This window comes from Ailuropoda melanoleuca, chromosome 9, assembly GCF_002007445.2.
Source record: "Ailuropoda melanoleuca isolate Jingjing chromosome 9, ASM200744v2, whole genome shotgun sequence".
In the NCBI taxonomy this organism is placed as follows: Eukaryota; Metazoa; Chordata; class Mammalia; order Carnivora; family Ursidae; genus Ailuropoda; species Ailuropoda melanoleuca.
Window position 1 is genome coordinate 6,181,203 of NC_048226.1, and position 17,177 is coordinate 6,198,379.

Genomic DNA, 17,177 nt, shown 5'->3' on the forward strand with positions numbered 1-17,177 from the left:
GAAGGCAGACGCTTAACCGCTGTGCCACTCAGGCGCCCCAATACTGAAACTTCTAATCCATGGACATTTTTACATTTTACGTAAGATCCACCTTTATATTTATGTGGGTCTTCTTTGCTCTAATGTTTTAGAGTTTTCATCACATAAATCTTACATGTTACATTTATTGCCAAGACGTTCACATTTTGTGACGCTACTGTAAATGGTTCTGTTTTTAAACTTCAATTTCCAATTGTTCACTGCTAGCATGTAAATAAAAATACAATTTAAAAAATACTACGCTTGTTTCCTGCAACCTTGCTAAATTGCTTAATATATCTAGTAGCGTTTAAAAAAATGTCTTTGGAATTTTTTATGTAGACAATCATAATGTCCCTGAAGACACAATTATTTCTTCTTTCCCAATCTGGATGCCTTTTATTTCTTTTTCCTGTTTTACTGCACTGGTTACGCCTCCAGTATAATGTTGAATAACAACAGTGAGAGCAGGGGTGGGGGGGAAGCATTCAGTTTATTTAATCAACGAGTATGGTGCTGACGTAGGTTTTTTATGGATTCCCTTTGTTAGATTGATAAAATTCGCTTTTATTCCTAGTTTGCTGAGAGTTGATCACGAATTTATGTCGAATTTTCTACATCTACTGAGATGATTATAAGGTGTTTTCCTTTAGTCTGTTGATATGATGAATTATGACTGATTTACAAATTCTGAGCCAACTTTGCCTTCCTGAGAATATTCCACTTAATTACATGATCCTTCTTACAAACTGCTGGGCTGAATTTGCTAATATTTTGTACATCATAAGGGAAATTGGTCAGTAGTTTTCTTTTTTTTTTAGATTTTTTATTTATTTGACAGAGATAGAGACAGCCAGCGAGAGAGGGAACACAAGCAGGGGGAGTGGGAGAGGAAGAAGCAGGCTCATAGCAGAAGAGCCTGATGGGACTCGATCCCAGAACGCCGGGATCACGCCCTGAGCCGAAGGCAGACGCTTAACCGCTGTGCCACCCAGGCGCCCCCGGTCAGTAGTTTTCTTATCATGTCTTTGGGTTTGGCATTAGGGTAGTGCTGGCCTCATAAAACGAGTTGGGACATGTTCCCTCCTTTTCTATTTTCTGGAAGAGTTTGCATAAATTGGTATTCTTTCTTTTTTTTGTGGGGGGGGGAGGGAGAGGGAGAATCTTAATCATGGCATACGTCTAGCACAGAGTCTGATGCAGGGCTTGATCCCATGACCCTGAGACTATGACCTGAGCCGAAACCAAGAGTCAGAAGCTTAACCAACTGAGCTACCCAGGGGCCCTGTATTACTTCGTCCTTAAATGTTTGGCAAAATTCACCAATAAGACACCCAGGTATGGAGTTTTCTTTGAGGGAAAACTTTGATCCAAAAATTCAATTTCTTTAAGATTTTAATTTTTTTGGTAAAGATGTTATTTATTTATTTTGACAAACAAAGAGAGCGAGTGCACATACAAGCAGGGGGACTGGCAGGCAGAGGGAGAAGCAAGCTCCCCGCTGAGCAAGGAGCCTAAAGTGGGACTCGATCCCAGGACCCTGGGATCATGACCTGAGCCAAAGGCAGATGTTTAACCAACTGAGCCACCCAGGCATCCCAAAAGATTTTTATTTTAGGGGCGCCTGGGTGGCTCAGTCGTTAAGCGTCGCCTTCGGCTCAGGGCGTGATCCCGGCATTATGGGATCGAGCCCCACATCAGGCTCCTCTGCTGGGATCCTGCTTCTTCCTCTCCTATACCCCTGCTTGTGGTCCCTCTCTCTCTAGCTGTCTCTGTCAAATAAATAAATAAAATCTTTAAAAAAAAAAACAAAAAAGATTTTTATTTTAAGCAATCTCTACACCCAACATGGGGCTCGAACTTACAAACCCCAAGGTCAAGAGTCACACGTTCCACTGACTAGCCAGCCAGGCGCCTCTTAATTTCTTTAAATAGGCACAGGATTATTCAGTTTACCTATTCCTGAGTTTCAAAAAATTTGTCCATTTAAGCAATCCAGTTTATTGGCATAAAGCATTAGCATTCCATTATTATCAATTCTTACTGTCTGTACAATCAATAGTGATTATCTCTTCCTCATATCTGATATTTGTAATTTGTTTCTTCTCTCTTTTCCTCATCAGTTTGGTTACAATTTATTGCATTTACCGATCTCAAAGAATCAGCTTCTGGTTTCATTCATTTTTCTCTGTTGTTTCTTTTTTTCAACGACTCTATTTTGTCTTTATTACATCCTTCCTTCTACTTACCTTCATTTTAAATGCTTTTTTCTTTTCTTCATGTGGAAGCTTAGAGAGTTGATATTTTTTTCTAGTATAACTACTGACCATTATAAGTTTCTACCTAAGCACTGGATCATACAAATTTTGAAATGCAGTGTGTTCATTTTTATTCTATTCAAAGTATTTTCTGATTTCTGACTTCGAGTTATTTAGAAAATATATTAAAAATTAAAAATATTTTTGTTACTGCTTTCTTGTTTAATTCTGTTGTGCTCAGAGAACATACTGATTTCTATTTTAAAAATGTGTTCAATTTGTTTTATAGCCCAAAATATGGTCCATTGTGATGAATATACCATGTACACATAAAAAAAAAAAGTGCATTTTGAAACCATTGTTAAATATTGTATAAATACCCATTAAGTCAAGCTGGGTGACGAATGTGGCTCAAGGCTTCTATGTCCTTCCTGATATTCTACCTACCAGCTCTCTACTGATTTCTGAGAGGGCGTGAATTATTTGTTTATCCCTCCTTCCGTTCTATCAGTTTTGCTTCAAGTACTTTGGTGCTTTGTTGTTAGGTGCATACAGTCTACCTGCTGATGAATTAGTCATTACGTAATGTCCCCTTCTATTCTGGTAACAGAATAACATTTACTATGTGCCTAACATTCCACATCAAAGGAGGACTAGAAAAAAGACTCAATTATTAGCGATTGCACTTTTACTCTTAAGGCATGCCCAACTTCAAACTGCCTGCCTTCCCACCCCCACCTTCCCCTCTCGGAGATTCCACAGCAAGTGGAACAAGTTTCTGAGGGTGAGAGTGACTTACCGAGTTATATCGCAGAGATTCTGAAAGACCTTCTCCGGGTTTTGGCCATCAGGGCCACTCACATGCCCGGTCTCCTTGAGCTGCTGTACCTTCTGCAGAGCTACGCTCACTGCATGGCGCATAAACTCAGGGCTGGACCGCAGAACAGAAAGGCTCTCTTCGTGGCTTTGGGCACTGTCCCTAGACAGACAGACAGACAGAGGGAGAAGAGATTCCGCTATTACTGGGATCTGGAATTAAGTTTTCTAGGGACTGTTCAGAAGAGCAGGACCTAGTAAGCCCGTAACAACAGCCCCCAGGCAGCCTATGCCAGTCACTGCCACAGCTGCCCTTTTACGACCCTCATCCTCAGTGTGACCGCCTTCTCTCCCCTCCCTCAATCCCTTTCCTTTGATAAGATTTAAATGTCAGTCTTAGTTTCCTATGTTTTTTGTTGCCGTTGTTCCTATTTTTTCAATTCAGGTTTTTCTTTCTTCCCTTTTTATCTGTTACAGTGTTCAAGCTACTTAGATTTTCCTACCTTATTGCAATCCATTCCTATCTTTTCTTCAGTAGTTCCACTTTTTTTTTTTTTTAAACATTTCATTTATTTATGTGACAGAGAGACAGCCAGCGAGAGAGGGAACACAGCAGGGGAGAGGGAGAGGAAGAAGCAGGCTCCCAGCCGAGGAGCCCGATGTGGGACTCGATCCCGGAACGCTGGGATCATGCCCTGAGCCGAAGGCAGACGCTTAACAACTGCGCTACCCAGGCGCCCCAGTAGTCCATTGTTTCTGAGTTTTCTCTATTAATAATTCAAGGTAGTTCTTTAAAGCACCTACCTAGAATGATCCAGCTTTCATTTCAAGAAACTTACAAACCTCCTGACTTATTATATATACATTAAGAATTGTGAATCCATACTAGATAATACCAGTGAACCTGGGTAGCTGTTACTATCTTTACTGCACAGATATCTTGAAGCGCTCCGTTACAAACTTACCTGAAAAGGGCAGTGAGAAGATCAGACACAAACTTCATGGACCAAAAACTATCCATTTTGTTGGCCGTTTTAGTTTTGCCTTTACCAGCTTTTTCGTTAAGAATGTCAGAGAGTTTCTTGTAACACATAAATAAGCTCAGAACCTCCTCAAACTTGTTCTTACTGCATAAAAGGAAAGAGACCACTAAGGACAAACATCAGAATATTGTGGCTTACTCTCACACCCAATAAGGACATCACAATGTTTCTTTAGATGTTCTATTTTAAACATATTATAAATGAATGAATTTGCATTAACTTCCAGATCACTCTAATCCATCTGTGTTATTTTCTCTCTCTCTCTCTTTTTTAAAGATTTTATTTATTTGACAGAGAGACAGCCAGCGAGAGAGGGAACACAAGCAGGGGGAGTGGGAGAGGAAGAAGCAGGCTCCCAGTGGAGGAGCCTGATGTGGGGCTCGATCCCCGGACTCTGGGATCACGCCCTCAGCTGAAGGCAGACGCTTAACAACTGAGCCACCCAGGCGCCCCTTTTCTTCTCTTATTTGTACCAGTCAATGCAGAGCTCATCAAAGTCCAATACTACCAACCAACCAAAATTTCTCTATTGAAATCAGAACTTCTTGAGTTCAGGGTCTGGGAATTTTGAATAAATGAAAGCCTGCTACCCCTGTGGTATATGCCTGGTGTTGCTCTCTGGTAGAAAGAGCACAGTCTGGTCTTAGGCTAGATGTCCAACTAAGAGACAGTGTCATGCAATAGCTAAACTGTGCAAGGAACCAAGATGCCCTTCAACAGACGAATGGATTAAGAAGATGTGGTCCATATATACAATGGAATTTAAGTCAGCCATCAGAAAGAACGATTACCCAACATTTGCAGCAACATAGACGGGACTGGAGGAGATTATGCTAAGTGAAATAAGTCAAGCAGAGAAGACAATTATCACATGGTTTCACTCATTTATGGAATATAAGGAATAGCAGGGAGATCGGTAGGAGAAGGGAGGGAAGAATGAAGGGGGAGTAAACAGAAGGGGGAATGAACCACAAAAGACTATGGACTCTGGGAAACAAACTGAGGGTTTCAGAGGGGAGGGGGGTGGGGGACGGGCTAGGCCAGTGATGGGTATTAAGGAGGGCACATACTGCATGGAGCATGGGTGTTACACGCAAACAATGAATCATGGAACACTACATCAAAAACTAAGGATGTACTGTATGGTGACTAACATAACATTAAAAAAAAAAAAAAGAGGCAGTGTCATGGCCTGTGGTACGTCGAGTCCAGCATACTGTTAGAGTTAAAACACAAAAAATAAAAAATCACAATATGAAATGGGAGTATTCATCAAATTGCAAAGAGAGTCATAACAATACCTTACCTAAAATTACTAATGGAGAAATTGTATTCTATCAGAACCTCACAAATGCCCATCACAAGAGAAGCACAGATACTGTTTTTGATGCCAACACTAGTGCTCTGAGAAAAATCTGCTGATTTATCCTAAAAGACACAAGATAAAAATTAATGAACTATTGGGGTACATGGCTGGCTTAGTCAGTAGAGTGAGCGACTCTTGATTTCAGGGTTATGAGTTCAAGCCCCAAACTGGGTGTAGAGATCACTTAAAAATAAAATACAAAAAAAATTAATATGCTATTAAAAACCTACATCACTCAATACAGCTGAGACTTAGCAATTACCAGTTCAAAGTCCTCTAGTTCACTCTTAATCATTCTACTAGTAACGGACTCCAACATCTCCTCTAAGTCTTGGTAGAACTCTTCCTCCTCCTCTTCCTCCTGCTGTAGGGGCATCACTCGACTCTTACACCAGACCAGACAGTGCTGGACACAACACAGCAGGTGATCCTGTAGGAGAAAACAGTGAACACTTTTGAGTGTTTAAGGGACAACCTACGAGGCTGTTGATCATCAACAAATAATTCTCACCTCTAAGGCTAAAATATGTTATTCCTCAGCATCACAAATTAAGTCAATCCGAATTAGCAAAACTGGAAAAAATTAACTGAACAAAGGCATTCTTCCCCGACCTCTCCCAAAAGCTGGCTTTGTAAGTACCCGACAGCTCAGAATGCGACATCACCACGTGCTACTTCTGACCTAGTGCAAACACTGCGGAGGCTGTAAGGTTAAATTCTGACTCCTGAGTCCCAGGAGCTGTTTTAAAGATAGGGGCTTATGTTGAGGGCATCTTTGGGAGACCAACAGAGCATCTCCATCTCCTGCCACAAGAAGGCCCATTTATGAAGGCAACATCTGACAACTTAGAGACCACTTCCCTCCCCTGTCATGAGGTCTCAGTTACTTGGGGTAGTGAAGTTTCAGTTTTTATCTTCTCTTTTTCCTGTCTTTCTGAGGCTGGAGTACAAGAACAGAAAGGTTCCCCTTGAAGGTTCGAGAATGCCAATTCTAGCTCAGCATAAATCATATACTCCCCCCCCAGATTAATAAAGCAGGTTCCCTATTTCATCTGCCACTGGGTGACCTCCCTTCCCTATTCCAAAGCATATTTTAGTATATTATATAGTCCAAGTGCCATAAATGGGAAACAAAATGCTCCTTGGGGGAAGTGATGGATGCCTTGATGTAGTAAAGTGCTGACGTGACCTTACCAACAGATCCACTGTGATGATGGATCAGAAAGGGAGGGACGACTTAAGAGTAAAATTTCATTGGGAGTACCAGAAGAGTGCTTTCAAGAAAGATACTTCTTCCTGAAGACAGACTCTATCAACAGGGTTGTTTTTACTTAACAGTAAAAATAATGGTTATACGAGGAATAAAAAGTCTCACCAGTGGTTCTTGTAGAGAGATCTCATCTCCTTGGGTCAAAATACAAGCTTCTAATTTCAGCGGCGGCAGCACGTCGGGTCCTGGCTCGTAGAACTGTTTTAACTACGTATGGTAACGAAAGAAAGATACCACGGCTCATGAGTGCTCTTCACTTCTTGCACTGGTCAAACTCAAGCGTCCACAGAACAAAGCAGCAAAATCTGTGTTGCCTGGCCTCATGCACATCCTTCACCCTTGCTTCAGGCATCATGTTGAGATATTCTCTCCTACTATATTTCTAACTCCCAAAACACACCACACTCTCTCATATAATTCCCAAACGTGCATAAGCAATCAGCATTTTCACTATAGCTTGATCGTTAAGTACAGGCTCCGGGGTCGGAATGGCTGAGTCCAAGTCCCGGTATGACCACTTATTAATAATCTTGGTAATAGCATCCATGCCTTGATTCATCTGTGACAGATGATTACTATAAACAAACAAAGCTGTATAAGGATTAAACGTGCTAATATGTGAAGTGTTAAAAAAAAAAAAACACAACCCAACACTACTCAGCACATAATAGAGCTCAGGAAACATTAGCTATTAATTTTCTCCTTTTTACTTTTGGAGTCTGCACAATTTTACTGGTCCACATACTAACCTGAATTGAGAAGCACTGCTCTATGCCTTCATCACAATTTTTTATGCCTGTTAAGTGTGTGAATGTTGATGAGGTACTTACTACCGTTTGAAAGGTACACTATAGTTAACAGGATACAAATTTTATATAGGATCAGGCTTGAGGCCCAATGGAAAGCTTCTGATAAATAGTATAGGACCTTCCAATAATTTCTACACCTCTGAGATCTCAAGTGCAGCTTCCACAGCAGAATTATAACAAAGCAATGGCACACAAAAGTGGGGGAAGAGGGAAAAAAAAAAAACCCTCCATTTTTAGAAAATGGTCTAGAGACAAGGAAGGGGTCTAAGAAACCCTCCTGGTAGAGAACAATTTTAAAAATGTATCAAAAAATTTAAATAGCTAAGACGATGGGAAAGTAAGAGAAGTCCTCATACGTCTCATTATATTAGAAAATGTCATAAAACACGAATCTAGCAACTACATGAGCAAATGAACTCTGAAACTAGTGTTTATTCTAGGAGCACCTGCCAATTCTAGAGACCTAGAGCTATAGCTGTAGGGCTCATGAGCCTGAAGACGAAGCCTAGAGCCCTCACGGGGTGAAGGCTGAATCAGAGAACCTCACGCAAAGCTGGACTTCTCAAAAGGAGATATCCTTTATGGATAAACCTAAAAAAATAAATCTACCATATGGAAAAAGCTGGTAGGGATATGTACCTAAATGAGCCTTGACTTTAAATAGAAAAGGAAAAAAAGCCTCCCCTGGGAATTTTTAACCATAAGCTAATCTCCATAGTTTGGGCTAGAATTCACACCATTTGTGTGGTCTAAAGAACCAAAAACCAAAAATTTAGATTAAAGAAACATAGTACATACCTTCCAAACAAGGGAAGAGAAGGAAAAAGAGAATTAACTCATGTTAATAATCATTTAGCTCATATTAAACCAAGAAGTTCAGTATGAGAAACAAAAATTGTAGGCCATTCTCTCTTATAAACATATATGTAAAAATTCTAAATGAAGTATTACTAAACTGAATACAATAATGTACAAAAAAGGTAATATATCATAATCAATTTGGATTTATCTCAGGAGTGCAATGTTGGTTTAGAAGATTAAATAATACAATTCACCACAGTAACGTGTTAAAGAAGACAAATCATATGGCTATTTCAATAGACACAAAAATGCATTTGTTAAAATTTAAGACACATTCAAGAATAAAACAACAGATCTGAGATGCAGAAGAAAGAATAAGTGAACTCGAAGATGGATTATGAGAAAATATCAAATCTGAAGGGTAAAAAATAGTGAGGAAAAATGAATCAAATCTCAAAGATCTGTGGACCAAAATCAGGCATTACAGTATATATACAACTGAACTCCCAGAATGAAAGGCGAGGAGGCAGAAAAAATATGATGAGATAGTGAACATTTCTTCAATTTGGTGAAAAGCATCAACTTATAGATCCCATAAAGCTTAATGAACTCAAATAGAAACACAAAAGGATCACATGTAAACATACAAACTCTTAAAACCCTGACAAGCAGAAAAATCTTGAAAGGAGCAAGAGAAAAACGACATAGAAAATACAGAAACCAAAGACAGTTTCCAGTGAAACTATCCTTCAAAAATGAAGGCAAAATGATGTATCTCTATATAGATGAAGACTGAGAGAAGTCACTGCCAGCAGACCTGCACAACAGAAATACTAAAAAGAAGTTCGTCAGGCTGAAGGGAAGTTGCTGAAGATGGTAAACCTGAATCCACAAGAATGAAGAGCATTGGCAATTAAAAAGTTGGTATGTAGAAAAGATTGTGTCTGTACACTTTTTTTTTCTTAATTTTTATAGAAGACATATATATATATAACTGTTTAAAACAAAATACAACACTGTCTTGCTGGGATTTTAACACAGATAGATGTAACATGTATGACAATATCATAAAGGCAGGAAAGTGGATCAAAGTTCCTATATTTTACTAGAAGTATATTAGTATTAACCTGAATATATAATAATAAAGATACACACTGTAACCTCTAGAGCAAAATTAGAAATACAACAAAAGGGGCGCCTAGGTGGCTCAGTGGGTTGAGCGTCTGATTCCTGGTTTTGGCTCAGGTCATGATCTCATGGGTTGTGGGGTGGAGCCCCACGTTGGGCTCTGTGCTCAGCAGGGAGTCTGCTTGAAGATTCTCTCCCTCTGCCCCTCCCCCAACATGCTTTCTCATGCACACTGTCTCTATAAAAATTAAATCTTTTTAAAAAATTTAAAAAATGTGGGGGCGCCTGGGTAGCGCAGTCCTTCAGCATCTGCCTTCGGCTCAGGGCGTGATCCCGGTGTTCCGGGATCGAGCCCTGCATCGGGCTCCCTGCTCCACTGGGAGCCCGCTTCTTCCTCTCCCACTCCCCTGCTGTGTTCCCTCTCTCGCTGGCTGTCTCTCTGTCAAATAAATAAATTTTTAAAAAAATGTAAAACAGAGTTAAAAAGTCAATGGTAATTCTGCTTAATTTCTTTAAAGAATTGCCATACATATTTCCACAGCAGGTGTACCATTTTACCTTACCACCATTAATGCACAAGGGTTCCAATTTCTTTATACACACACCACTTGTTATTTTTCACTTTGATAGTAGCTACTCTAATGGGTATGAAGTGGTATCTCACTGTGGCTGTGATTTGTATTTTCCTTATGATTAGTGATGTTGAGCATCTTTTCATGTGTTTATTGGCGATTTGTGTTTGTATCTTGGATGAATGTCTATTCAAGTCCTTTGCCCATTTTTTAATTGGTCTGTTGTCTGTTGAGTTGTAGGATTTCTTTATATATTCTAGATATTAATCCCTTATTGGATATATGATTTGTAAATATTTTCTTCCACTCTGTGGATTGCCTTTTCACTCTGTAAATAGTGTTCTTTGCACAAAAGTTTTTAATTTTGATGAAGACAATTTATCTCTTTTTTCTTTTGTTACCTGTTTCTCTGGTCAATGTCCAAGAAATCATTAACAAATCCAATGTCATGAAGACTTTCCCTTCCATTTTAGGAGTTTTATAATTTTAGCTCTTAACGTTTCGGTCTTTGATCCATACTGGGTTAATTTTTGTACGCAGTGTAAGATAAGAATCCAAATTCATTTTCGGAATGTGAACACATCCAGTTTTCACAACATCATTTGTTGAAAAGATTCTCCTTGTTTTTAATCTAGTGCTTTTTATATGAGGATTTTCATGCTTGGGCTCTTGAGCCAGGAAAATATGAGTTCAAATCCCAGCTCTGCCACTTCCTATCTATGTGATCTTGGACAAATTAAATTACTTAACCTTTCAGAATCTAAAATGGAGATAACAATTTTTATTTCACAGGGTTTTGTAGGATCGAATGAGGTCACCCACATATAGCGCCTCATACACACTTGGCCCTCTCTAAAATACAGTAGGTATTGTTATTATCAGTACATAAAAGCATCCTGAACTCTGTTACCAAGAAGATGTGACCACTAGTTTACCCATGAGCTGGACCTGGGGGATCAGAGGTCCTCACCCTCCCCTTCCCTGTCCTTGAAATGTGGGTTTTGCTTGCCTTTCCTGCTCCCAGAACATGGCCTTGAGATGGTGATGTGGTGCTGAGAACATCTACACAGTATACGTGACTGAGCCCAGTTAAGGGCTCTGTTTAACCTTTTATGATGTGGCAGGTGACTGTGGGGATGCACTGGTCTTGCTGCTGCCCAAGACAAGCTTCACATGTAAGTTCCTTTTGCTTCTTAAAACTGCTACCTACCAACCTGGAGTGGCCTGCCTCTTGTGCTGGTCTCTCCTTGCCCTCTGAGTATAAGGGCCAGCTTCAGTTTATACCCGGGAAGCTCTGTAAGGGTTACGAACGAACAAATTCTCAATATATAAAAAGATTCAAATACCATTTAGCCATAAAAGGGAATGAAGTACTGATAGATGCTACAACATGGATAAACTGTGAAAACATTAAGTCAAAGACATCAGTCACAAAAACCCACATATTGTATGATTCCATGTATATGAAATGTCCACAATAAGCAGATTAGTGTTGCTTAGGGCTAGGTGGGTGGGAGAAGGATGAGAAAATTAGGGGGTGGTAGCTAAAGTGTATGAGGCTTCTTTCTGAGGTGATGAAATGTTCTAAAATTGGTTGTGGTGATGGTTTGCACAATTCTATGAATACACTAAAAACCAATGAGTTGTACACTTTAAATGGGTGAATTGTATGGTATGTAAATTATTTCTCAATAAAGCAATTAAAAAAATTCAAATAATGCTTAATGAATTAATGTTCAGGGTAAAAGATCTTATTTATGCCAAATATTCTCCAGCTGAATTTTTCTCATTGTAATCATCCTATGAAATATTTCTTAATTTAAAAATCTTTTTTTAAACTGTAAAGTACAGAAAATAACCTGTAGACACCCATGGATCTGTAACCCAGATTTAACATGTCCATATTTTGCTATATTTGCTTCAGATTTCTTTTTTTAGAAATGAAACAGACACGGCTGTTGATAGCCCTTATATAAATGGTTCTTTAACAAGCCCCCTTCCTTTTTTTTCAAGATTTTATTTATTTATTTGAGACAGAGCGAGCATGTGTGAGAGACAGAGAGAGCACAAGTAGGGGGAGCAGCAGGTAGAGAGAGAAGCAGGCTCTCCACTGAGCAGGGAACCCGACGTGAGGCATGATCCCACACTCTGGGATCATGATCTGAGCTGAAGGCAGACGCTTAACCAACTGAGCCACTCGGGTGCCCCTAACATGTCCTTCTGACTTAGGGTGCACACCACTAGCTGGGAGGATAACCGTTCCAATGATGGCAAGAAGGCAGATAGGTGGTATTTAAAACAAAACATCAGGATAGCATCACATATCCAGGCATGTTTATGATGTACCAACCAGGGTACTATTTGGGAATTATTTTATATTTTGAAAAGTCTGTAAAATGTCAATCATCTCTCCATGGCTTGCTCTCTGTTCTGTATATCCATAAAATAAAAAATATGTATTACCTGGGAAAGTAGAGTCTGCATGACTGAATTAGCCAGCTGAGAGTTCCTTCGAAGGACATCATAGAAACCCTAAGAGGAAAAAAATAGTAAGCTCTTTAACAGATATACTAGTGATCTGAACAATCATAACTTTAAAACAATACTCTTTCTTTACCCTATTCTCAATTCTTTGAAAAAGATTGAGACCATATTTGCAGAAGGAGAAACAATTCAGGAAGTTTAGATTATTTGCCTAAATAGAGATCTCTGATCACTGAGAACTGGATTAATAAACTGACCATAACTGTTACAATTTTTAAACAACAGGTCACTTCTGGCTTTGGAGTACTTTGCTCCTTTACAGTCAAGAATGTCCCAAGCGTCATTCTTTTCTCTCATCCTTCATTAAGTCTTCTCTTCTAGGACATTATGTCCACTTAGTTTCCAGTGCTTCAAAAGTGTCTCCTGGCCCTAAGCACCCTAATTTAAAGGACTGTGGTATCTCTTCCTATCCCAAATTTCCCAGTCATAGTTTAAAACTACTTAAATTAAAGGGTGCCTGGGTGACTCAGTCGGTTAACCATTCGACTCCTGACTTCGGCTCAGGTCATGATATCAGGGTCCTGAGATTGAGCCCTGCATTGGGCTCTGTGCTGGGCATAGAGTCTGCTTAAGATTCTCTCTTTCCCTCTCTCTCTGCCCTCCCTGGCAAAAAAACTATTTAAATTAAAATCCTGGGGAGAACTTTCATTTTGGAACCAGGAAAAGAGATTGTACAGTTCATCTTTGAGAAAAAGCAAATGAGAGCTGACCCCCTAAAACATTTTTTTAAAGAGAAGACACAAAGGAAATTTTGCCCTAATTTTTTATAAATGTATAATGATAAAAGACACTTGTGGTCTTGGCACAAAAATCTAGAGATGTTATCAAGGAATAGTATACAAACAGAAACAGACTTAGTAAAGAAGGCAATAATGCCTGGACAACTGGTTAACCTGGAGAAAAGTTAACTCTTTATATATTATAGCAAGGCAAATTTCAGATGGACTAAGCAGCTAAACATAAAAAACAAAATCATAAAAAACTAGAAGAACATATTAGTGAATATACATTGGAAGGCTATGGACTCTTCACACATAAAAATAACGTATCTTAAAGGAAATGATCAACAGATTTTTAAACAACCAAAAAGTAGTATTTTTGTAGGTATAGAAGTATCAGTATCACCACCACCACCACCAAGCAAATGGCAACGTGGCATACACTTGCAACGAATATGACCAAAAGTGTTAATAGTAACATATAGAGTTTTTACAAACCGATGAATAAATGAACACCAATATCCTAACAGATCAGTCTATGACCCATATCAAGTTAATTTGTAAAATTTGGAGCTAGATAAGGGCAGAGATTCTTTTTTGCACATCGATGACTCCAGAAAAGAGTCAACATAGTAGTAGGTCTGTGACTGTTATCCTTAGTAAAGCCTTCTTGCAAGACTGGCCCTTGGTGGGTGGCTGGGGATCCGGCTAGGAAACAGTCTCCTACACCGACACACAGCCTTCCCTAAATGATAGGTTTACGGTATGTAAACTGTACAATGTGGTTTATGCTTAGTATCTTGTTTTCTTCCGGGTGTCTGGAATTTTGGCTAACCATCACAAACTACCAATCCTAACTGCATCAAATAAGAGTGAACTATACTTTTATAATCAGAAAAAAATTTATTAAAATAAAGAGGATTATTAGTTGGGGGTTGCTACATTCCTTCCATTCTGATTTACCTCATAAAGCATGAGTCGAACATCAGCCTGCTGGCCTAAGCATCTCCTCAAACTATCCATGATCTCAAGGCAGAAAGTTTCATTGGCAACAGAATTGTAACGGCTGTGAACATCCACGTGGACCTGAAAGGAAGAGAGGCCAGTTCTTATTTTACCAAATTAATTTTCATAAAGGACATAAAATGAGCCTATGTTCTTGGTCAGAAACTTAGACTTAGCTTTCCTCACAAGGCACAACCCAGGACTGGGGCCGATGCTACAATCATCACAAAGCTACTGTAAGTGCCACTCTTATTCTGGTTTAGAATAAGAATTTTCCAGCATTTTAACATTAGCTCTTGTCCATCCCTTAAGGTCTTCCCTGACAAAGTCAGCTGCTTAGGAAGGCACACAGATTATTTCACACCTCTAGAATCCAGGAATCATAATACACTTGGTTTTACTTAAAAGGCCTAAAATGCTTCCTTTAAATGTCTTCAGTAGCTAGCAGAATCTAGCTCTTTTTGCTTCCACAAAATCCTGAGAGGTTTAGAGGTGGGTAATTTTTAGTTTAGAAATGGAGAAGACAAAGAATAATAACAGTCCTTGTTTGATTTATATAATAAATCCAGCAGCTGTAGACAAGACTCCTAATCCTCACTACAGGCCTGAGCAGCAGAATCCCCGCTCTGCCCGTCGCTGCTTATATCACCCTGGACAAGTTATTTAACCTTCCTGGGCCTTAGTCTTCTCATCCTTAAGATGGGGATGCTGATAACAGTTCACTGATACCCCGTGCTCCTAATATTTAATCTGTGCCATATGTTATCAACAGAAGTTTTGTAGAGTTACACTACAGCAATAAAGGATTCTTGATAAAACTGTCACATTAATTTGTTATTTACAAGTCATATAATACACAAATTATAAAAACAATTTTATTGCTCTAAAAGTCCAGATTACCAAAAAATTGTAAAAAGTTTTTTTTTTTTTTCAGATTATCAGGTTTAATAGAAGTTCATGTGCACAGTAAATAAACTATTAAAAACGGGGAGAATAATAGCATCTAGACTCAGACTCTGTTACAGGATCATTTGTACAATGCGAACAGGAGGGAGAAAGCACAGCTTGCACGTCATCAACTCCTGCACCGATGCACACCATGGTGCCGTGTGCACAATTCGCACGCCGCGGTGCCGTGCGCAGAATGCTTACCTGGCTAATGCCGATGGACTGACTGCACTGAGAGGACGACAAGCTGCCCAGAACCTTAAAGTTCTTGAGGAGCAGCAAGAAGCCAGCAACCGCAGATTTTCGGGCATCAAGCTGGCTAGCTCAGGAACAGACAGAAAAGTAGTTAATAAACAGTACTAAGTACACAACAGGCTTCTGAGTCAGAAAAATCCAGTTAGTTCTGTACAGCGAAGGAATAAACCATGAAACACAGAGCAAAATAAAATGAATTTATATACTCAAAATGAGGCATCAGATGTTCCTGGCAGTTAGTGATAGAGGAATCCGCTGACTTCACTATCTACTCAACCTCATAATACTATCTACACTTTCTTCTATGCGAGGAATGAGGAGTACTGAGAAGCTGTCCAGTGGGCCAACAACTCAAATATAGGTACAAAATAGCAAAGGGAATTGTTGATTTTCTGTGTCTGAAGGACTACTTCCCTTTGTCACAGAGGAGTGTAGTGCTTGGTGCTTTGTAAGCCCTCCATCCAGAAAAATGATACACTCCTCTCACTGAGGCTCTAATTCATGGAAATGCTACAACATACAAACCTTGGCCTAGCAGACATGCCTCTGGGTAAGGAATAACGAAAAACTGTCAATTCTAGAAGAGGGATAATTACTAGTTGTTCCCTGGATATCCACGAAAGCACTATACAATAGCCAATGTGATATCGAGCGTCTCATATTTAAAGTACCAAGTGCTTTCTACCCATTACTGGTGTCATAATACTTTTTAGGAGGCAGTACCGTCATCTCTAGCTAAGAAATAAAGGAAGAGACGGGAGGCACTGGCTAAGCCAAAAAAACCTCAGACCACTGAACCGCTTACGTGGTCTATGGTCACTAGGCCACAATTCCGAAGTTCACTAGAGTACGTTTCCTGAGTATTTTAATTAAGGTGTTTTCCTCTTCAGAACTGTTGCCAACTGGCACCGAACTTTGTCCGAAGATTATTCCAGGGGTGTTAGCAGAGTACCTGAGATCAAAGCTCAAATTCTAGCCCCACCAACTTCTGCTTGACTGTGGGAAAGTCATTTATCTTCTCTAAGCCAGAGTTTCCTAATCTATATAGTAGAAACTTTATATGGTTACTCTGAAGACTGAATGAGAGAAGGAAGCCTACACTCAGCACAAGGTCTTGCTTGATGGAAGCTGTCCTGCTGGGTCAGACATCTGCATGACCACTGTGAACAGGCTGTTCGAGGAGACGGCAGAGAGGATGGTGGGTAACACCAGAAGGCACTACTTGCTAGGGTCTTGCGGGATGCTCCATACCTGGCAAACATGGCTTTCCGAAGGACAAGTATCAAGGAATCTCTCACTGACATGCTGACTTTGAGAAGGGGCTGAAAGACAAAGAAGAAGTGATTAAAAACAAACAAACAAAAAAAAACACCCCAAGTTTATTAGCCTTAGCTCATTTCTACCCAACACTGTTACAACTTGGCTTACATAAGGAAATTTAGTTCTGTTTTAAATACATGTTTCAATACTTATTATACTTAGTAATAAGGCCAATAGCATACTTTGAAATATCAATTTAAACTGTGAATGCCTTTAAACCTAACGTCCTCAATTTTCTAAGGGCTTTTCAATCACTTTACTAACTTGAAAATGAGTCAAAGGACAGAGAATCGTGACAGGAAGAA

At 39.5% G+C, this 17,177-nt stretch overlaps 1 protein-coding gene across 1 annotated transcript in view; it reads right to left on the reverse strand.

The window, feature by feature from the left end:
* The window catches only part of FANCI (FA complementation group I), an 82,446-nt gene that overhangs the window by 22,004 nt on the left and 43,265 nt on the right, over window positions 1-17,177 (reverse strand). The window contains exons 16-24 of the mRNA XM_002919565.4: window positions 16,804-16,874; window positions 15,502-15,616; window positions 14,308-14,430; window positions 12,545-12,613; window positions 6,877-6,978; window positions 5,764-5,931; window positions 5,442-5,563; window positions 4,058-4,219; window positions 3,076-3,255 (exon numbers count right to left, since the gene is read on the reverse strand). Of these exons, the coding sequence (XP_002919611.1) occupies window positions 3,076-3,255; window positions 4,058-4,219; window positions 5,442-5,563; window positions 5,764-5,931; window positions 6,877-6,978; window positions 12,545-12,613; window positions 14,308-14,430; window positions 15,502-15,616; window positions 16,804-16,874 (1,112 nt within the window). The remainder of the gene's footprint in view (window positions 1-3,075; window positions 3,256-4,057; window positions 4,220-5,441; window positions 5,564-5,763; window positions 5,932-6,876; window positions 6,979-12,544; window positions 12,614-14,307; window positions 14,431-15,501; window positions 15,617-16,803; window positions 16,875-17,177) is intronic.